Genomic DNA, 17,481 nt, shown 5'->3' with positions numbered 1-17,481 from the left:
GTGTGTGTGTGTGTGTGTGTGTGTGTGTGTGTGTGTGTGTGTGTGCTGCACTCACACATGCCATGGCTGGCGAGTGTGTGGAGGTCAGGGGACAACTTGCAGGACTCATTTCTCTCTGTGTACCATGTGGGCTCAATGGATTGAACTCAGGCCATCAGGCTTGGTCACCAGTGCCTTAGCCTGCCCTGCCAACTCGCCAGCTCTCCACTTTATGATTTGAGACTGGCTCTCTCACTGAACCTGGAGCTCAGTGGTTCAGCCAGACTAGCCGGCTTGTAAGTTACAGGTCTGTCTCAGTTTCTTTAGTCCTGAAATTACAGACACATGCCCCTACACCCCGATTTTCAAGTGGTCCTGTGGATCCAGACTCTGTTCATCATGCTTGTGTGGCAAGCACTTTACCAGCTAAGACATCTCCTGACTCTTTTTTTCAAATGCTTTTTCTCAGCCAGGCTCTTTGTCAGATGGACACAGGAAGGAGGAAGGAAGATGCGTTTGGGCTGTCTTGAAAAGCACGTTAAAATTTCTGTTTGCAAACTCTTTACTCTTCCCTCTTTAGAATCTGGCTTAACTCACTCAGCACAGCAGTCAGTTGCTGAGCAGGCATTCTGAGGCAGAGTGAAGCTATGGTTTGTCTCTAACAGAATGACACAGTCTTATCTTCCCATTCTTGTCTCCCAGGGTTATGATCCTGGGCACACGCTGCTGCATGCTGCTTTCCGCATAACCGGGTTCATAATTACTAATTAGCCGTCAGATCGAGGGCACAAAGCCGGCGTGCTAGGCAGGGTGTTGTGGTTCAGGAGCCTGTGGATGAACAGGAGAGCAAGTGTTTGATGGGTGACTGGAGCTCTCTGGAGTCCGCTTTTCAGCTGTAACATGGTTTCTGGGTGGAGAGAGCATTTGAGCAACAAAGTACGGGAGAAACAAACAGACAAATGACAACAGCTGCATTTGGACACCCGAGCTGTCCTGTAAATGAGAGAATCCTAAAACATTCATGGCTTCTGAAAAAGATCTCCCAAGCCCCACTTGGGGACGACTCTCTGATCTTAAGTGCTGGACTCTCAGAAATTATGGTGGTCAGATCTCTCTCTCTCTCTCTCTCTCTCTCTCTCTCTCTCTCTCTTTGTGTGTGTGTGTGTGTGTGTGTGTGTGTGTTACCTTGTTCATGTTGGGAGGTTTCCTTTATTTCTGACGTGGCTACAGACAGACCAAGAAACAAATACAGATACGGCTTGATTTACAATGGAAATTTGCCTCAATTAACCTACTGTAAGTTAAAACTGTTTTCGGTTTAAAATGTTCCTGGGAGTCCTAGCTTAGCACTATGGTCCACTGGCTCCAGCTGGGTGGAGGTGGAAGTGCCCCTTGCTTATGGATGCCCCTTGTAATTTCACAGCTAACCTGAAGCTGGCCCTCCATGCTGCTGTCCAGCATCATGAGTAAATACCGCACGGCATAGCATTAGACTAGGACAAGTTTAAATTTCAAAGTGTTTAGTAGTTCCTACTGAACGCGTATTGCTCTCAGAACATGTGTCTTAGTTAGGGTTTCTGACCAATAGAAACTTGAGGAGGGAGGGAGGGGCCTTTTGGCTTATACTTCTACATCACAGTTCATCATCAAAGGAAGTCAGGGCAGGAACTCAGGCATGGCTGAAACCTGGAGGCAGGAGTCATGGAGGGGTGCTGCTGACTAGATTGTACACACCATCACCACCACCCCAGTTTGTTTAGCCTATTTTCTTATAGCCCAGGGACGTCACCATCAACAATGGGCTGGACTCTTCCTCTACAGAGGCATTCTCTCTCTCTCTCTCTCTCTCTCTCTCTCTCTCTCTCTCTCTCTCTCTCTCCAGAGATCCTCTACATAGTCCTGGCTGTCCTGGAACTTGCTCTGTAGACCATGCTGGCCTTGAACTCACAGAGATCTCCCTGCTTCTGCCTCTGAGTGCTGGGATCAAAGGTGGGTGCCACCTCACTCGGTTGGAGGCATTTTCTTCTTGGAGATTTCCTCCTCCAGATGACTTTAGCCGGTGTCAAGTTCATGACCTAAAGCTATGAAACACAACATGCTGAAGTAGAATAAAACTCTGAGCCACTAGGCTGGGGAGATGGCAAATGCCCAGGGAGTTTACAAACTGCCCGCTGTACAGGCATTGAGGATCTGGGTTCGGATCCTCAACAGTGACATAAAAATCCAGGTGCCACACACACCTGTAATCCTAGAGCGAGGGGGACTGGGACAGAGGATCTTTAAAGCTTGCTGCCAGGCAGCTTAACTGAATTAAGTGAGCTCTGGTTCAATGGGAGATGCTGTTTTTTAAAAACAAAACAAGACAAGATAAGACAAGACAAGACAATACACACCAACCAACCAACCAACCAACAACAACAACAAAATAAAACATAAAAAGAGATACACAGCCATTGGCAACCTCTAGCCTCCACACATCAGCATGTATACGAACATGTGTACTTACATGCAACACACACACATACACACACACACACAAATATGAGCTGCTAAGTCAGGGCCATCTGTGTTTACTGTGGACACATGGAAGAGTGCTTGCTCTGAGGACCCAGAGAGTAGACAGTAATAACAGTTGCCAGTCCCACTGGTGTGCATTGCCATAGCTGCTGAGCTGACTGCCGGAAGCCACGCTCACCTCTGCATTCCTCCACTGTGCTGTAAGGAGGGGCAGAGACATGAGAGAGAGACCTGCCTGCACTATTATAGAAGCATAGGCTCCCAGGGCCCTCCTGCTTTGTCAGAGCATCATTGGGTATGTGTGCTGAGTGTCAAAACGATGCCTGGACCATGAAGAATTCTCAGGATATGGTGACCAGCATCCACATGAATAGCCACAAGCAAAGAATCTAAAACAAAAGTAAACGACTGGACAAAATCAACAAGTCTGTCTTCACCAAGGATGCTATACTGAGGTGAAGGAGCCATAGGCCAAGGAGCAAGCCAGCATTGGGATCACCTTTGGCCTTGGACAGCGTGGAGGAGAGCTGGAACCTGGTGCCTGCAGTTGTCAGCCTAGGAGAGCTGTGCACACACTCCGGTCTCTGAGCTTCCCTGTCTCTTGAGCAGAAATTCCCCCTTGTCTAAATCTAGGCAGCATGGCCAGCTGGAAACCAGTGACTGTTGGCCTCTGGTCTGTGCCGAGAAACATCCCATTCCCTTCCAGAGATCACGCTGTGGAGGTTTCCTTCCTGACCTCAGTTTGTCATTGTCTTGCTTTTGTTTGTTAGTTTTCTGTTGTGATAGGACCTCACTATCTAGCCCAGGCTGGCCTTGAACTCAGGATCCTCCTGCCTGAGCCTCGCTGGTGCTTGGGCTCAACAAGCACACACTGTCTAACCCACAGTGTCTTTCTTTACAGAGCCTGTTGTTTTGCCCCAAATCAAAACTGCACATCCACAGAGGAGAGATTGCCAAGATTATCAGAGAGTGTCAAGAAGAGAGTTTCTGGAAGAGAGGTACTCTCACACTCTGGATCTTAATTCATAGTTTAATAATCATCAATTTAATAAAAAAATGGTTTGGTTTAATAAAATTCCTAAATAAATAAATTAATAATCGATTTAATAATTAATGTTGTAACAATAGAATGCCTTCGTGTCCCCTTAGAAGAGAATCACGATGACTGATGAATTTTGAGTAGGAGTTTTGCATAAGTCCCTAAAGAACTTGGGTGTTTATTTATGGACATTTAGGGCTCAAATCTATGCTCATGTCTTCAGGCAGAGATGATATTCACGTACCCGGCACTTTACCTCGGCCGGTAAAGACAGACACACACATGACTCTTCACGCACGCACGCAAGAACATGGGGCAGAAATATTATATAGTGTATATTACTTCCACAGAGTAGACCTTTGTAAATTCCACCAGCATCTCAGCTCAGAAGCAGTGTCAGGTTCATCTGGACTTCAGGCCATGGCTTTGCACATAGAGAATGGTTCAGAAAGGGCTGCTGATGGGCAGGAGCTGGCAGCTGGCATCAGCCCATCAATATTTCTCTGCTTACTGTTTTCTGCTGAGCTGCTTCCCCGTCCCATATAAGACAAGGCTGTGAGTTCAGGCTGTATTAAAATCCTTTGGGGTTTAAAAAATTCATAATTTGACATTTGAAAGTGGCATCATGGGACCTAGCCATCCAGCCCCATGCTGTGTACATTTCTGACAGACGCCTGATTGATTCTTCTTGATATCATAAACCATCCAGAGTCTGAATCGATCACTTTACAAGTGCATCACTATGCTTATTGATTGGTTTCCTAGACTCCCATTTCTTTTTCTGATAACCTCTGGACCAGCAGATTAACTGACCTGATAGATTCTCACTGCAGTGTGGCCCATTAGCCGGCCATCTGGTTCCTGGCCTTGATGGGAAATCTGCTTGCTACACCAGACTCCTCTCGGTTGCTAGGAAAGGTTAAAAGCTTACTGCAGCTCTTTGCTTTTGAAGAGGCCACCTGACGCATTGTGGGAGAGCTATAAACCCTGCATGTCAGACTCCATTGCTTATACTAAAAACCTTAACTAAACACGGCATGTGTTTAGCAAGAATGGAGTCTGGTTATAACCTTCAGTGTGCTCTTCAGGCAGATGTCCAACAGTGGGACAAAATGTTACGAAAGAGACACAAATCAGAACAGAAACAACAGGAAATTGCCCTAGATTGAAACAGATTGAACAGTCAACACACCACATACATCCTTATCTTCCACACTGGAAAAAACCTGCAGCTGTGCAGGACATTCCTGGAGTAGGTGGAGAGATTTGAACATAGATTTTGTATTAGAGAATGTCATTCCTCTTGAGTCTGAGTATTCAAACAGAAACTTCTTGACTAGGCTAGTGGTATTGTGGTCTCTCAGGAGGAATTAACTTGACTATAGAAACTCCCTGTTTAAAATAACCAGTTATAAAGAATGATGGTGTTTGCAAATCTCAAATGTCTCAGAAAAAATTAATGACAGAGATACAAAGCAAAGTATAGGGGTGCATCCAGAGATGAATCTGTAGTGAGCCTAAAAGAAGGCTTTCTACAAAAACTCATGGCATTGCTTTTCAAACTTTATGTTGGATTGAAAATATCAAAATATAGCTGGGTGGTGGTGTCGAATGCCTTTGATCCCAGCACTTGGGAGACGGAAGCTGATGGACCTCTGAGTTCTAGGTCAGCCTGGTCGGAGATTGAGTTCCAGGACAGCCAAGGCTACATAGAGAATCCCTGTCTTGAAAACCAAAGAAAGAAACACACACACACACCCATGCATACACCATACGTGCACACACACGTAAGCACACACACACACATAAGCACACACACACACACACACACATATATATATATATATATATATTCCAATTTCTGCTAAGCACACACACACACTGAGAGACCCGTGTTGTAGCCCTTGGAGTCACGTGTATAGAGTGTTCAGTAAACATGGATGTCAGGCTGGAGAGATGGCTCAGTGGTTAAGGGCACACCGATTGCTCTTCCGAAGGTCCTGAGTTCAAATCCCAGCAACCACATGGTGACTCACAACCATTCATAATGAGATCTGACGCCCTCTTCTGGTGCATCTGAAGGCAGCTGCAATGTACTTAGATATAACAATAAATAAATCTTAAAAAAAAAAAGAACATGGATGTCAGAGATCAAGTTGAATGTGGGTGTGGGTTTAAATTAATGTTGTGCATCAGGCTGAGCTGCTGGGATGAATCCAAAAAATTTTTCCATGTTGTTTTAAAGAAATATGTGTTGAATAGTAACGTATATAAAGTTAGCATAAAACTGAGAGCGGTGGCGCACACCTTTAATCCCAGCACTTGGAGGCAGAGGCCGGTGGATCCCTATGAGTTGAAGCCCAGCCTGGTCTACATAGTGAGTTCCAGGATAGCCAGGGCCACATAGTGAGATCCTATCTTGAAAAATAAAAGTGAATAAAACTCTCTGCCAAGTTAGGTAAGAAAAAAAAAAAGCTTAGAGTGATTATCTCTAATATCCAGGTGAGGGGCTGAGTCGGTCGTCTTTTTAAATTGATTTTTAGATTGTATTTGGTGCAGGTGTGCACTCACACACGCACATGTGCATGTGTGGGGTCAGATGACAGCTTAGAGTCACTCCTTGCACCTTGTATGCCCTTGGGGGTGAGGGGTGGGGGTCAGGCTCAGGTTGCCATGTTTGGAGATGCGTTTGCACCCAGGGAGCAATCTCCCCAGCCCAGAGGGACCGTGTGATAAGGCACTGATATTGAGGGCCATTTGTTTGTTTGTTTTACAGCCCTGCCTTTTTCTCTTATAAGCATGCTTGTCACCCAGGGACTCGTCCACCAAGGTAAGAGTGGGCATTCACCAAGGCTTTAACTTCAGAGAGCCCAGTTTCTGTAGCTTTCCCCGGAACCTTTGGATGCTTATTTTACTGGTTGAGCCCCTCATCTTTGGAAAGACTGAATGTATTTAATTACTTGATAAAGAGTTACGGGTGGCATTAAGGTCACTAGCTGACTTTATAATAGATTATCATTGATTTATTTCTCATCTAAATAAAGGATGGAGAAGGAGACCGGGGGATGTAACTAGAGATGTCAGTGGGTGGTGTGAGGTTTGGACTCAACATGACTGATTCTGAAGACCAAGGAAAAGGCCATGAATGTAGAGGCTACAGGTTCCTGTTGCCAGACAACAGAGGCGGCTTAAGGAAGGAGGAGCTCATTTTGGTTCATTGTTTAAGGAAGGATGGAGTCTGCCATGGTGGAGAAAGGGTGGTAGCAGTATCATGAGGCAGCTGGTCACATTATAACCAAAATCAGGAAGCAGGAAGTGGAATGGAAGTACGTCAGGCTATGAATTCAACACCCATACCCAGAGATCATTTCCTTTAGTGAGGCTCTACCTCCTAAAGTTTCTACCACCTTCCAAAACAGCATTCTCAGCTGGCTCTCATTGGGTTAAAATCAAGATATGGATACAGTTGCATTTCTCCTGGAAGTTCATCTTTTTTCCCCTGTCCAACTTCTAGAGGCCACCTTCTCTTCTTGGCTGGTGACCTCTTCCTATGTCTCTAAAACCAGCTGGGCTGAGCTAAGTTTTCCCACCTCTGATCTCTCCAATACCATTCATCGATCGTTTTGATTATGTTTAATCCACCTGGCCCATTCGAAACCATCTCCCTATTTTAAGGTGATCTGACTAGGCATTTTATACCTTAATTCCTCTTTCTGTAGTATAATAACCCCAGAGTTGCCAAATAAGCCCACTATTCTGCCTGGTGCCTAGCATAAGCTACAATGTTTTCATTTAAAAATTGTAATGAGCTAGGCATGGTGACACCTGCTTTCAGTTCCAGCACTCAGGAGTAGAGGTGTATAGATTTATGAATTGGAGGCCAGTTTGGTCTATATAGCAAGTTCCAGGCGAGCCAGGGCTACATAGAGAAACCTTGTCTTAGATAGATAGATAGATAGATAGATAGATAGATAGATAGATAGATAGATAGATGGATGGATGGATGGATGGATGGATGGATGGATGGATGGATAGATAGATAGATAGATAGATAGATAGATAGATAGACAGTTTGATCGATAGATCATTAAGAATTAAATTACAGCGCACATACTATGAACCTCCCTGTTAAACTTTCTCTGTTAAATTCCTCTTCAAAGACCGTGACTAGTCTCTTTGAGTCAATTTAAATCAGCCTTTAATTATGGGTTTCCTATTGTTTCCGCATGTTAAAGCCAAGATTTACCATTTGCCTAAGACAGCTCCTGGGAGTTAACTTAAACCACAGATCGATCATAAAAACATTCTTCAGACTAATGACGCACTCATTTTAGAAATGTTATATCGTGGGCCTTGATTTTTTTCTTACAAAGTTAAATAAATTGTTAAATGAAATAATACCTTTCTATATTACATTTCAGGTTATTTAGCCGCTAATCCAAGATTTGGATCATTGCCTAAAGTTGCATGTAAGTCATAAATACAGATTTGGGATGGGGACATAGCTAAATGGCTGAAGTACCAGGCCCCAAGTTCATTTCCAGCATCAAAGCAGACGAAAAAGTAGATTCATTTTGACAAAGTTTATACAACCAAGGATATGAATGCCCAGCTTAAGTGTGTTGCCTGGACCGATCCTTGCAAAGCACTTTCCTTTTTTTATCAATGACCTAAAGCTTCGTGGTTCACCCCAACACTTTCTGACCTGCTGGTTAACATCAGGGACTTGGGCCACTGTCTTTCTTAAAGCATGAGCAGAGACTGGCAAGATATATATAGCTTCTTCCTGATCTATGAGAGATAAATTCATAGATAGCCCCCAGATACCCAACTGCAGGGACTTCAGTCCCTCTTACAAGTGATGTGGCACTTACCTCCAATGGTGTCCTCTTTTTAAAGACTCTCCAGTTACCATTAGGACATGATGCAAAGCAGACACCATGAATGCGGTTGTTGTATGATACACTTGGGGAATGATGGATAAACGACCTGTACATGTTTGAAATGGGTTTTGTTTTTTGTTTTTTGTTTTTTTTTCTTGAATACTTGGTTTCCACCTGCTGTTGGTTAAACACAGCTATGGATCTGGTGAGAATGGAACCGGTGGCTGTAGGTTAACTGCTGACAACAGAACCTTTAGTGGCGGATTCACTAGGGTGGTGATGGTTTTTTCTCTTGGCTTGGACAATCTTTTAAAAATATTATCTGGAATGCATATTAAAAAGTGAGTGATTTTTTTAAAAAAATCAGAGATGTTTTAATATGAAATTTACTGCAACTTCAGGGTTTCATCTCCTTAATACACATAGATGGGTTTTGGTAGGAGAATTCTCCAGTTAATTAATTGAGTCTCATTTCCAGCTAGAGAAGATTTCCTGTACAGGAGGCCCCCTCCCTATTGACTCCAGAGGCATGGTGGGGGGGGGCACCAACAACTCCAATAGGCTTCACTACGCAGTAACAGAGAGGCTACCCATAGTCACAACCCAGACCTGCCCTCCCTCCTCTTCCAACTTCAGCTGGGTCATGTCCTGGATGCCCAGTCTGGGACAGCCTTAGTGAGTGCTCCATCCTGGCCCTCCTGACGTCAGCTCAAAGCAGAGATCAGAAAGTCTCCAGAGATGAAACCTGTCCTTAGTGGAGACTTGGTTTAATGTAAAAAGGACGAGGGTTAAGAAGGCATAGCAATGGTTAACAAATAGGATTTTGAGCTTCGAAATTGTCTGTTTTTCCTAACCTGCTTTTACAGTGGCTGGTCTCTTGGGATTTGGCCTTGGGAAGGCTTCCTATATAAGAGTGTGCCAGAGTAAATTCCATTCCTTTGAAGATCAGCTCCGTGGTGCTGGCTTTGGTCCTGAGCATAACAGGTTTGTGGTCTGATGGAGGGATTGTAATCAAGATAATGAAAGAAGTGAAGTAGCTGAGTTAAATGATGGAAGCCTTTAGTCCCAGCACTGGAGAGGCAGAAGTAGGAGGATCGCTGTGAGTTCAAGGCCAGCCTGGTCTACACAGTGAGTTCCAGGGGAGCCAGGGCTACATAGTGAAGCCTTGTCTTGAAAACAAACAAACAAAAAGAAGTGAAGTGAGACTTTACTCACTATAATATGAAGCACATAAATAATTTTATTTCTTAAGGAAAAACTCTTTAACCCTCAAGCTTTGATTTATTACTATTCAACTTCAATAATTATCTATTATTTAACTTAATCACTACTAATCATGCTACTTAATGTGCATTTAATGAATACCTACTACATTCTAGGCCTTGTATAAACCTCTGAGGAATGCATTGCACAATTGCTCAACATTTAAACAGTCTTCCTTACTACAGAGATTTTCAGAGCCTTTAATCTGTCTCTGTCTCTGACTCTCTCTCACACACACATACACATACACACACACACACATACACACACATTCACACACATACAAACACACACAGACACACACATACACTCACATAAACACACATACAAACACACACACACTACATGTCCTGATAAAAACAGTCTCTACAGGGACATACATAGTTGGACTGAAGTGTACAGCAAGTCCCCTGCTCCTGTGGACTTGAATTGAAAGTCAGTTCTACCACAATTTTCTTATACTCTCGTCTCTAGGTTCCTCATCTGTCTAAAACGACCAGAATAACTTCCCTGGGGTGTTGTGAGAAAGGAAAATAATTATTTATGACATTCAAACAAATATTACTTCTATTGTCTTGCCACAGAACTAGTTGGAAACACAGTCCTCTGAAGACCTCTCACTTGTCACAGTGGGCTGCATCTTTTATTTTAGAGACCATCTCATGTAGCCCAGGCTGGCCCCAAACTTGCTCTGTAGCTCAAGGATGACCTTGATCTTCATTTCTGCTTCCCTGTCTCTCCTGAGTGCTCCTGTGACAGGTATACACCACCTCAGGCTGTTGTATGTGGTGCTGGGGATTGAAAATAGGACCTTGTATACTCCAGAAAGCACCCACTGAGCCAGTCACGCTATGTTCTACTTGAAGGGCAGCAGCAGAAACACCGTGGGACTAGATGTCAGGGTCAAGTTGTCTTCCTGGTGGCCTGACTTTAGAATGCTACCGTCCCTGGTCTGGTAGACGTGGGTGGTCTCTAACCATCGCCTCTACCCTGAGTTACTCATAGTCCAGAGATTCCCACAGAGGACACTGGCAGTTCTAGGAAGATGAGACTTCAACATCCGATTTGTTTGCAACCCCTGACATTTCCCTTTATGGGTTGCAAGGCCAGCGGGGAAGCATTAGCTCAGTGTTTACTGACAACTCCAGAGTGGCTCCATCCTGGCAAAGCTGTGTTTTGGAGTCACCTTACGGTGCACTTGGCCCAGGATTCTGATGTGTGTAGGGAAAATAAAGAAAGGCAGTGTCAGCAAAGGAGGCATTGTGATGACTCTTGGTTTTGGAACAATGATGAAACCTACATTTTTCCAGAAGCCGTACTTTCTGTTTCAGCTTGGCATTCTATAGCTGTTTCGCCCGCCCGATTCTGGCATCAAAAACCCCACTCGGGCTGGCACTGGTGGAAGGTAACGCAAGGCTTAGCCCTGTGTAAAAGGCTACTACCCTCTCACCTCAGAGGCGGTAAATACACGGCCATTTGCTTTTCTAACAAAGTCAAGGTATAACAAGCTCCGACCAATGTTGCAGTCCAAGAGGCGGTGTGTACTTATTGCTACTTTTTAGGCAAAAGTCTCACCAAAAAAAAAAAAAAAAACAACCCATAGGCCTCTTCCCAGCCTAGGTCCTGAGCTCGGAGACTACAGAAGTGAGCCACTCCACCTGGAATACTTTGTGATTTATTTATTTTTTTGTTGTGGTAGAAATCACTCCAGTGATTCAAGGTCAAAGAGTCACTGTGTTTAGCTTTTGTGTGACTCCAAGCACAAATACAACCATCTGTTTCAACATAAACATTGAATGATATTTGGATAATAGTAACCTAAGAAACTATTATCCCACTTAAAAAAAAAAAGGTGAGCTAGTGAACTATAAAATCAGACATGTCTCTGTATTGCTTACTGTGGTAAGATGAGCACTTGGGAAGATAGGAGATAGAAGACACACAGACAGACACAGGCAGACAGACAGACAGACAGGCAGACAGACACAAGAGTTCCAATTGTCAAAGTACGAGTCACCATCTGTTTCTGCTTCTCTCCTAGGCACTGCCTGCTCACCTGTGAGGACTGTAAAACCAGGCGTGGATTAAGCGAGAAGGCAGGGTCACAGCCATCTGCTTCTTAAACCGAGTCTGTGGTTTCCAACCGTTTTTAAACCTCTGACTTTGTACACATTTAAAATTTCAAGTGTACCTTAAAATAATATACTTCTATTGAAACAGAAACCTGTAATTCTCTCACCCCTTTGAAATGCTTGCTGGAGAAGGCTCTCGATTGACATGAGCGTGGCGTATTCTTGGCTTCATTGGGAGCTATCACACACTACACAGGAAAGAAGTTACACCCTGCCTTGCTTAGAGCTTCCTGGGAGATCTTTGAATAGCTTCTGGGTCTTCATTCCCTGCACCCCCGCACCCCCCCCCCAGTTCGCTCACTCTCATTTAATTTTTATTTTCAGCATTTTAAGTTTCCTGGTAGAGAACAGGAATGAGTGATGTGGAAGTTGGTTGGGAAGTCAAGACCCATAGAAAACTCATGTCTATGGAACTAGAAATTCAAGAAAGGTTGTGTTTTAGTATTGGAAGCCCATTCTGAGGTCTAGAGCTGAGTGAGGTCTGTAATTGGAAAACATTTCCTGTGAAAGGGTCACCATTCAAACCTAGGTGGTCAACAGTGTAATCAATGTGACTTGGTGGCTCATCACAATGGTGGAGCTATAAAAGTGACCATCATCTATCCGTAGGTGACCTGCTTGGCTCATGGGTCCATTCTCATGGTCAGCACTCAACAGTGGGTTCTTTTACCCATTATTAGTGGCCTCAAATAAAAAAAGACATCTTCTTAACTTGGTCCCCCAGACCACAGCTTCCTGGAAGGAACAATGTAGGACTGAATTAATTCTAAAAATAAGAAACTCTGGGGCTGGAGAGATGGCTCAGCACTGACTGCTCTTCCAGAGGTTCTGAGTTCAATTCCCAGCAACCACATGGTGGCTCACAACCATCTGTAATGGGATCTGATGCCCTCTTCTGGTATGTCTGAAGAGAGCAACAGTGTACTCACATAAAATAAATAAATCTAATAAAATAAAATAAAATAGAGAAACTCTGGGAACCTTTGGGATCGGAGGCAGCCAATGCAGTGGTGTGAGCTGGACTCCTTCTCCAGCTGAGTCTGTTCATGGGAAGTTTGGTCCTCCCTTTTTAGAACCCTTTGCTTAATTTAAGTTAGCTGAGCACTGTGTGAAAGCTGTCCTTGCATCTTTGCAGCCTCTCAGGAAAATGCTTTGTCTACACATCACCATTTAAATATGGGGTGTGTGGTGTGTGTGTGGGGTGGGGGGAGTGTCTCTGTGTGTGTGTGTGCGTGCGTGCTTTTACTCAGCACATCTGCAAGCCTAAATCATGGAGGTAAAAAAGGGAAATTTCACTAAAGGTGAAATTCCATTTGATGTGAAATATTTCATTTTGAACATCAAAAATATTTTTGTGTGAACACTGAACGAATTTGCCTGCGTTGATTTTTTATATGACATACCCTGTTTGACAGTCAATAAAATTCTATTTCTGAAAAATCACAAGGCAGAGCCAATACGCTGGCTTTTTCTTCTTTTGTTGTGTTGGGAGTGGAGTTCAGGACTTTGTAAGTGCTAGACAAGTGTAGGAGGCCCAACGGTCCCTGTGCTCCCAGGTAAGCACATGGAATGTTAATCACTCATGGTTGTTCCTTCAAAGGGAGGGAAACATACCATTATTTACCCAGAAGGCTGGGGACTGACACAGTTAATAACAGTCCAGTGACCTTTGCACTATGAGGCCAAGACCACACCGGATCCTCCCCCAGGTTCTTATCATGAGGTCATTTTAATTTTTTTTTTTGCAGCCTATATATAGAACCCATCTATATGTAAGGTGTCACATGTACTCAATCTATAGAACCCATGTTTATGCACGTGTACTTTACAAAGAATTTCAATGTAGTCACTTCTGATCTTTCTTTGGCTTCCTTTGTTCCTCAAGGAGATACGTGTACACTTTATAGTGCACAAGTGATTGCGTTATCGCCAGGAACGTTGTCATCAAATTGCGCTGTATTTAAATATGTCTAAGACAAACTATGCAACGCCAGACTCCCAGAGTTTGAACCAACACTGAACTTAGTTGTGTTGAGCCAAACTACCTTCTCTTCCGTGGATGTTACTCTGCTGGCTGTGGTGGTGGCAGGGACATCTTCCTCACACACACTGCAGACAAGTGCTCTACCAGTAAACTACATCCCAGACCCTATTCTGGCTTCTTGAATACAGTTTGACTTTTGACTCTGACAAGTAGAAGTTAGTGGTTAAGATTACTCAGCTCTTGACATCAATTTAGCATTCAGCACAATCACGTCCTCCATGACAGAAAGATCTCTCTCAGGAAACAGTCAGTCAGTTACAAACCAATCTCTGGCTACCGGGGAAAGAGGTGTCACCACCATCAAATAGAAACTCTTAAAAATTGTTGACATCTTTATACTTCTCATTTAAACTGAGTTTATTGTTTGGGCTGTCTACTTTTTTCTTAGTGGATAATTTGTTCTTTGAAATGCTTAACAATGGTGATCTGTCTTGTAGAGGAATTTTAATGTAGCAATTGGCTGCTCCGGGAAGGGATCGCCTCCAAAGATATTCTAGGTCTATGTGATGTGGCTGGAATAACACACCTTGAATCCTTCTGGCTGGAATACAGACACGCCCTTAGCACATACTTTACAACAATGACAGTAAAGTTAGTTGGTAGAAAGCAGCACTCATTTTGAAAGTGACATCTAGGGCTGGAGAGATGGCTCAGTGGTTAAGAGCACTGACTGCTCTTCCAGAGGTCCTGAGTTCAATTCCCAGCAACCACATGATGGTTCACAACTATCTGTAATGGAACCTATGCCCTCTTCTGGTGTGTCTGAAGACAGCTACAGTTCACTCACATGCATAAAATAAATAAATCTTTAAAAAAAAAAAAAGTGACATCTAATTGAGGGGCAGATGAAGTGACAAATCAGAGAAAGATTCTACAGAACGAGTTAAAGATATGCCCAATTCTCATGAGGATAGGAAAAAGAGGTGACAGAGAGAGAGAGAGAGAGAGAGAGAGAGAGAGAGAGAGAGAGAGAGAGAAGTTGAATGCAGTGCAGTGGAGTTGAGTTTGTGCAATTCAGTAGTGCAGGTTAGCAAAGGCAGTTGAAGCCACAAAGAGCCAGAAGATTAGAACATATTGCCAGAGTTAGTTTAAGAACAAGCAGAGCAGACAAGACAGGCGGTGGTGGCACCCGCCTTTACTCCCAGCACTTGGGAGGCAGATTTCTGAGTTCGAAGCTAGCCTGGTCTACAGAGTAAGTTCTAGGACAGCCAGGGCTATACAGAGAAACTGTGTCTCGAAAAACCAAAACCAACCAAACAAACAAACAAACAAGCAGAGCAGCAGAAACCCTGTCTCACAAACAAACAGAGAAACCCTGTCTCACAAACAAACAAACAAACAACAACAACAAAGAGCAAGCCGAGCAATTCCGTGAGAAGCCAAGAGAAGCCAGTTTGAATCAGTCAGCTTGGAGAAGAGTTTGAGCTGGAACAGCTGAGCTGAACCAGCCACCAGAGTTCAGAAAGAACTAGAACAGAAGAGTTTGTTCAGCAGTGAGTGACCACAATTACATTTGGTAAATAAAAGCTACATTTACATTGGTGTATGAAGCAGTCCACGGGGAGAAACCTGGCAGGACCCCTAGTAGGTCCTGATCCTTCTGCTGTGGATCCTCAGTACCTGCTAGGAAGCAGGTACCTGGAGAAGTCTGCCACGGTGTCAGGGGCAGTGTCGCCATCTTTTAAACTTACCAATCACCAGCACTCACCATCAATTGGGCCATAAATTTGTGAAAGAACTTTCATGACAGGGCTTGGGGTGGGGTGATTGGATGACAAAAAGCCTGTCAAGGGACAGCAGGTCACATGTGCAGAGATACACTTGCAAGAAAGCAAGTAAGATAAAGTGGTAAATGCTGTCCCTAGCCAGCCTCATCCAGAGACTTTCTTTCCCTGGGAGATAGAGCATAAGATGTAACCCATTATTGATGCTGCTCAGTTCAGTGTCCTGGTTAAGCTATTGAATGATGAAAATATCTTGAGTCAAAACTACATTTAGTAGACCTAGCTTACATAACAGCAGACCTTAGCCTTGCCCACTCTAAATGTACTAAGAACACGGCCGACAGTTGAATAGTGATCTAACAGGAAGCCTGTTTTATAATAGTGTTAATTATCTCATAAGATTTGTTGAACTCTGTAATGGATTGAGAAACAAGACATTGTATGGTTTACCCTTACTTACATTTTTATCCTTATCATAGAACACAGGCCGAATCATCCCAGCTTGGAGACCACATGTGTATTTTAAAGATAATTAGTGGAAATTAAAATGTGCTATTAATTTACTTTACCCTAGGATGTACCTACAGAAGAGACAAATTTGCTATCTGAATTGACAAGCCTATCTCACACATTTGGACTTTGTCTAGACAACATAATGAAATGTTCTTAGCAGAGAATGACTGAGGGAAGAGCCTTGCTCAGGAAGAAAACTCGAAATGATTTAATGTGACATCTCGTGGAGCACTCCGAGGATGTTCTAAGGATGCATCTGTATCTTTCAGGACCAAGCTTAGAGGTGCCCAGGACAGTCCAGTGTTCATAGACCATCATAGGCTCCAACAAAACTAGGCTCTCTTGAAGCCCTGATAATAATAGGCTTGCTTACCTATGTGCAAAGAAGGCTGGGAAGCCCCCATCCCCATGTGGTGTGTGCCCAGGTACCCAGGCAGACTTGGAGGGGTTAATTCTAGGAGACCTAATGTCCTTATGAGATTACCTAAAAGGTCGCACTCAGCAGGACCTACAATGTGTGTGTGTGTGTGTGTGTGTGTGTGTGTGTGTGTGTACACATGGGCTGAATGCATCAGTGAATCATTGTGAAAATGTCAAAGGCACAGAGTCAGAGAGTGAATAAATACTACGCTTCTTAAAGTAGTAAGAATAAAGACTTGTTCTATGAGGCGGGAAAGTATATTTATTTCTTGGGCTATACACAAGGAGATGGCTGGGAAAGACCTTTAACCCTAGCATTTGGGAGTCAGAGTCAGGGTGATTGACCTCTGTGAGCTTGAGGTCAGCATGGTATAAATAGTGAGTTCCAGGACACACAGAGCTATGTTAAGAGAGACCTTGGCTCAAAAGAAAAAAGAAAATGAAAAAGGGAAGGAAGGAAGGAATGGAAGGGAAGGAAGAAAGATAAAGAAAAGGAGAAAGAGAAAAAGAAAAAAATGAGGTCAAATAACCAACTCCATTAGCTAAGGCAAACACTTGTCTCTCATATTTTCCCTAATTTGTGTGAACCTGGAGTTCAAAGCTGGAATTGAAGTGCATTCTACATAGAATATTTAATAATAATAATAATAATAATAATAATAATAATAAAAAGCAGGATAATTAACCTATGCCTGTTACCTTCATCTAAACATAACTTCCAACAGGATCTTATATACACCTATTCATTATAGACACATTATATATTTATAACATGACATAATGAATATATATGCTTCTTACGGTTTTGACACTTGCATGTGGGCAAGGATGCTGTTTCCATGCTGGCCCAGGAGATGCTCTCCATTTTCCCTTAGCATCACAAAAGCAACAGAATACGGCCTAATGAAGTGCAAGCGTCCTGCCTTTAATACTCAGTGCTAACTACCAATTAGCAACAACTCCTCCA

The 17,481-nt window shown here is 43.4% G+C and overlaps 1 protein-coding gene across 2 annotated transcripts in view; it reads left to right on the top strand.

Moving 5' to 3' along the window:
* The window catches only part of Ociad2 (OCIA domain containing 2), a 16,748-nt gene extending 3,492 nt beyond the window's left edge, over positions 1–13,256 (top strand). Inside the window, exons 3-7 of one of the 2 annotated variants that reach the window (XM_021162934.2) lie at positions 3,398–3,494; positions 6,312–6,365; positions 7,957–8,004; positions 9,285–9,402; positions 11,723–13,256. In XM_021162934.2, coding sequence (XP_021018593.1) covers positions 3,398–3,494; positions 6,312–6,365; positions 7,957–8,004; positions 9,285–9,402; positions 11,723–11,804 — 399 coding nt within the window. In that variant the 3' untranslated portion in view covers positions 11,805–13,256. The remainder of the gene's footprint in view (positions 1–3,397; positions 3,495–6,311; positions 6,366–7,956; positions 8,005–9,284; positions 9,403–11,722) is intronic. The other variant, XM_021162935.2, reaches the window with a different exon arrangement.
* Positions 13,257–17,481: the final 4,225 nt, after the last annotated feature.

The sequence above is a fragment of the Mus caroli genome, chromosome 5, assembly GCF_900094665.2.
Source record: "Mus caroli chromosome 5, CAROLI_EIJ_v1.1, whole genome shotgun sequence".
Classification (NCBI taxonomy): Eukaryota; Metazoa; Chordata; class Mammalia; order Rodentia; family Muridae; genus Mus; species Mus caroli.
Note: the sequence above shows the minus strand (reverse complement) of the source record. Positions and strands in the feature narration are given on the sequence as shown.